Source organism: Saccostrea cucullata, unplaced genomic scaffold (genome assembly GCF_032062105.1).
Source record: "Saccostrea cucullata isolate Sc308-1 unplaced genomic scaffold, CSIRO_AGI_Scuc_v1 ctg15905, whole genome shotgun sequence".
Classification (NCBI taxonomy): domain Eukaryota; kingdom Metazoa; phylum Mollusca; class Bivalvia; order Ostreida; family Ostreidae; genus Saccostrea; species Saccostrea cuccullata.
This window is the reverse complement of record NW_026941695.1, coordinates 1-4,097: the sequence shown is the minus strand read 5'-3', so window position 1 is coordinate 4,097 and position 4,097 is coordinate 1. Positions and strand designations below refer to the sequence as shown.

Genomic DNA, 4,097 nt, shown 5'->3' with positions numbered 1-4,097 from the left:
CTATAGGCCACAAAAACAAACATTTGTCATTAAGTTGATGAAAGAATCGACTTGATAACGATCTCAACATACAAACACGCCAAACTGCTATACAGGTGTAACAGGAAAGGAGAAAATGCATGGCTGGACCGGGAATCGAACCCGGGACCCCTGTATCACTAGTCAGGTGCTCTACCGATTGAGCTATCCAGGCCGATATCCACGGCCAGAACCATTACATTCCTCCCTCGTTAAATGGTCTTCGCCCTCGAAGACACAACCCAAGTTCTTATTGCCCCTGGCAGGACTTTCACCTGCAATTCCAGGGGTGGTCAACGGCACCAAATCTGTAACAGGAAAGGAGAAAATGCATGGCTGGACCGGGAATCGAACCCGGGACCCCTGTATCACTAGTCAGGTGCTCTACCGATTGAGCTATCCAGGCCGATATCCACGGCCAGAACCATTACACAGGGTTTCTACTTTCACTTTTAAATCAGTACGAACAAAAGTCAAAACAAAAAGAAAACAAAGTAATGCCTTTAGCCTATCATGTAAATTGTAATGTTTACATCCATTCAGAGACAAATTTATCCAAAATTACTTACAGATCACTAACGTTATGTAGGTTTAATTTTACGAAATGAATTAATTTAACCATTACAAGTGTTGAGAGTATTACAGAGATTAGATAGAATGTTCTATCGTTAAAATGATATGTTTTCGTGGTATATACGTTTTCGTGGTATTTTTTATTTTTAGGAATAATCCCACAATGCGAGATCGGAATGACGTCATATTTGCTATTAATAAAAGGGAACCCTGTGCATGTTTTATGACCACATGTTAAACCTTTTTGCCTTTGCCAAAATAAAATATAGCGAGTGAGTTATGCATAGTTCGCAAATTTGACAATCTGCGTGATATCCGTTTATTCGTCGTGTTTTGAATTAGAATATAAAACTTACAAACTAATAGCCGGCGATCCTGCATATCATCGTCTGTTAACTATCCATACAGCTTCCGGTCATGTGACAATAATTTGGAATTTCCCACTTTTGATATTTTTTCTACGGTGATCTAGTAACGTCATTTTTTATATAATTTTCAAAGAAAATATCGGGGGTGTTAAAAAGTTATATGCTGAAAGAAATATTATGCCATTGATAATTTATTAAATTAAACATTTAATTTCTTTAAGTATACATGGAATTTATATTTAAAAACATGAAACATTCAAATAAAGCTTTACAAAATTATTTCTAGGCCACTCATGAAAAAGAGAATTTTTTTTACATAAATTAGCAATACAGCTTAGGCACGCCCAGATAGATATGGTCTTAATTAACAACAAATAAATTTCCATGTCAAATAATGTAATCATTTTGTCAATTAACTAGTATTTTTGACACTCTTAAATTTACAAGGAATTTGCCCGACTAGATTTCCATAGTTTACTAGTTTTATAAATACCACGAAAACATATGACGTCAGCAAAAAAATCGAAAGAGCAACTATGCAAGAATTCAATGTCCTTCTGAACAAATAATAAATGATATGTGAGTTAAAATCATTTTAAAATAAGGAGAATTAATGTTTGTATGTTTGATAAATAACAAACATCTCAATTATTCATTCTTGAAGCAATTTATTACAAATTAACCGTAATGCCACGAAAACTCATGATTCGAGGGTATTGTCCTACGGACCCGGTGAGGGCTTGTACCGAGACACAGTTAGATTATTCTAACTATACAGAGATGAGTTCATACGAACCTGTAACCGTAATGAAACGATATTTAAACAATATGAATTAAAGGTCTTTAAAAAAGTTGTTAGGAGATTACTTACTTTTTCCAACACCCAGCACTTCTGCTGCAGCAGTGACGTCAAACATGAGAAAAATCAATGTCAATCCAAATTCTAAAAACATAGGAAAAAAAACTTCTATATTTATAAATGGCCTAATCACACATTTATCAAAACCCAAATCTCTAACTTCTGATGACACAAAACTGATATTGTAAATTCATTGCACATTTCGAATTTCCTCAGATGTAAGAAGAAGTTCTTGGAAATGCATAAGTTTTTATATATTATGATGTCCAAAAAAAAATTGATAAATAGGAAAAATAAAGGTTGAAAATGTAAATATGTACGATATTAATGAGAATAAAACAATTTCCATACAAATTTGGATGTAGGTTGAGGCTGAGCCGTGTTGTCCTTGGAGGAATCAGCCATGATGATATCGACTGCGGTACTGTGATGGCGCATGCGCATTATGCACTTCAGATCAGAAACCGGGATATTTTGAGTTCGGTTAAATCCCAAGAACTGGGACTATAAATACCTCGTACGTCATCACTTTCATCCGATAGAAGTCAAAACCGGTCCGGTCGGTCCGGGAAAAATACGGATTTTTTTTATTTTACTCAAGTAATAAACCCAAACCCAAAAGATTTGAAATTAAAAGCAAATTAATTTATTCTTTATCAATTTTGTCTGGGATATGCATTATTACAGAAAAAGAAAATTGTGAAAGGTTTTTTTATAAGGGAAAGGGGGGGGGGTTAAACAGAGTAGAACTTAACATAAGTTATTGCAGAGATTATATTACGTCTCTGGTTATTGCTAACAAATTCTTTCGAAATTGATGTACATTAAAATTACTATTGATATATATTATTAAAATTGCAATTTTACTTGAGTATACCAAGGGCAAATTAGTGATTACTGTTTCATATGATTCTCATATGATCACTGTGTCATATGATTCTCATATGATCACTGTCAAAATATTCATATGATTTTTACCTGAGTATAACAAAGGCAAATTAGTGAATATGGTTTCAAGTGATTCTCATATGATCTGTTTCATATGATTCTCATATGACCACTGCCAAAATATACATATGATTCTCATATGTAGGGCCTATCATATGAGAATCATATGTATATTACTTCATATGATTAACATATACATAATCATATGATTCTCATATGATCGGCCACATATGATTCTCATATGATTGTATAAACATATGATTCTCATATGATCCACATATGATCTTCATATGAAAGGCAATGCATATGTGGATCATATGTGGCTAAATTGACTTGAGCCCCCTCACTTTTAAGTTTGTGATTACGCCTCTGTGGTGAGCATAGCCTGCAGACCGGTTAAACCATTTGTGTACTCCTTGTCATTTTTCGGAAGTAACGAAAAATATTCCGTCGTCTATTCAGTGTTTAAATGATAGACAAACAATCTGAAAACGTCAGTCAGCATTTGATACTAAATCATCGGTTAGATTTTTAACTTCCCTTTTCAGTCTTATATATAAAATTGTGGCTATATTCCAGAAACAATATATTCCAGAAACGCTTTCGTCAAGACACCAACAACAAAGTTAAATCATGGCAATGGTCTGGGCATCGCTCCTTGTGTCTGGCGTCCTGTGTATAAGTTCCCAGTACATTAATGTGAATGAAAAAGACGACTGTGCCAGTCACGGAGAGGTAAAAGAACGAATTAAAGGACTTCTGAAGCAACAAGAAAGGATCCAAAAATCTGTAGATTCTCTCATTCAGATGGTGAATAGACTGGATGAAAATATGACCAGAATCCATAAAGATGTCCAAATCGTCAAGAAAGGTAAATCCTCCCTCCTCAATCTCTCAATTTTGTTTTGTGTATTCACTCATATGATTATTACAATATTATACTTTTCTTTTACATTCAGAATTAATTCTAGATGTAGTGGATTGTCAGGATCTCTTTATCAAAGGATACCAGCAATCTGGACAATATACTGTTTATCCTTGTGGTATTCAGAGCCCCGTTAACGTATATTGTGACATGGTAACAGAACGGGGAGGATGGACGGTAAGATATCCCTCTCTATTTCTCTCTATCTCTTTCTATCTCTCTCTCTCTCTCTCACGACTTTCATTAATAAATCCATATCATTCATAAATCTCTAGGTAATCCAGAAACGAGTCAGTGGGGATATACATTTTGACAGAACATGGGCGGAGTATAAGAATGGATTCGGTCACCCTAATGATTCTTACTGGATTGGTAAAATATCATTTATATCTGATGTTATTTTACG

The 4,097-nt window shown here is 34.4% G+C and overlaps 1 protein-coding gene across 1 annotated transcript; it reads left to right on the top strand.

Moving 5' to 3' along the window:
- Nucleotides 1-3,369: 3,369 nt before the first annotated feature.
- LOC134258248 (microfibril-associated glycoprotein 4-like) lies at nt 3,370-4,063 on the top strand (the record flags this gene model as incomplete). The annotated part of the gene is made up of 3 exons (XM_062740781.1): nt 3,370-3,637; nt 3,726-3,868; nt 3,967-4,063. Coding segments are annotated over exons 1-3 (478 nt in total), but the record flags the coding sequence as incomplete, so codon positions are not given.
- Between the last annotated feature and the right edge of the window lie 34 nt (nt 4,064-4,097).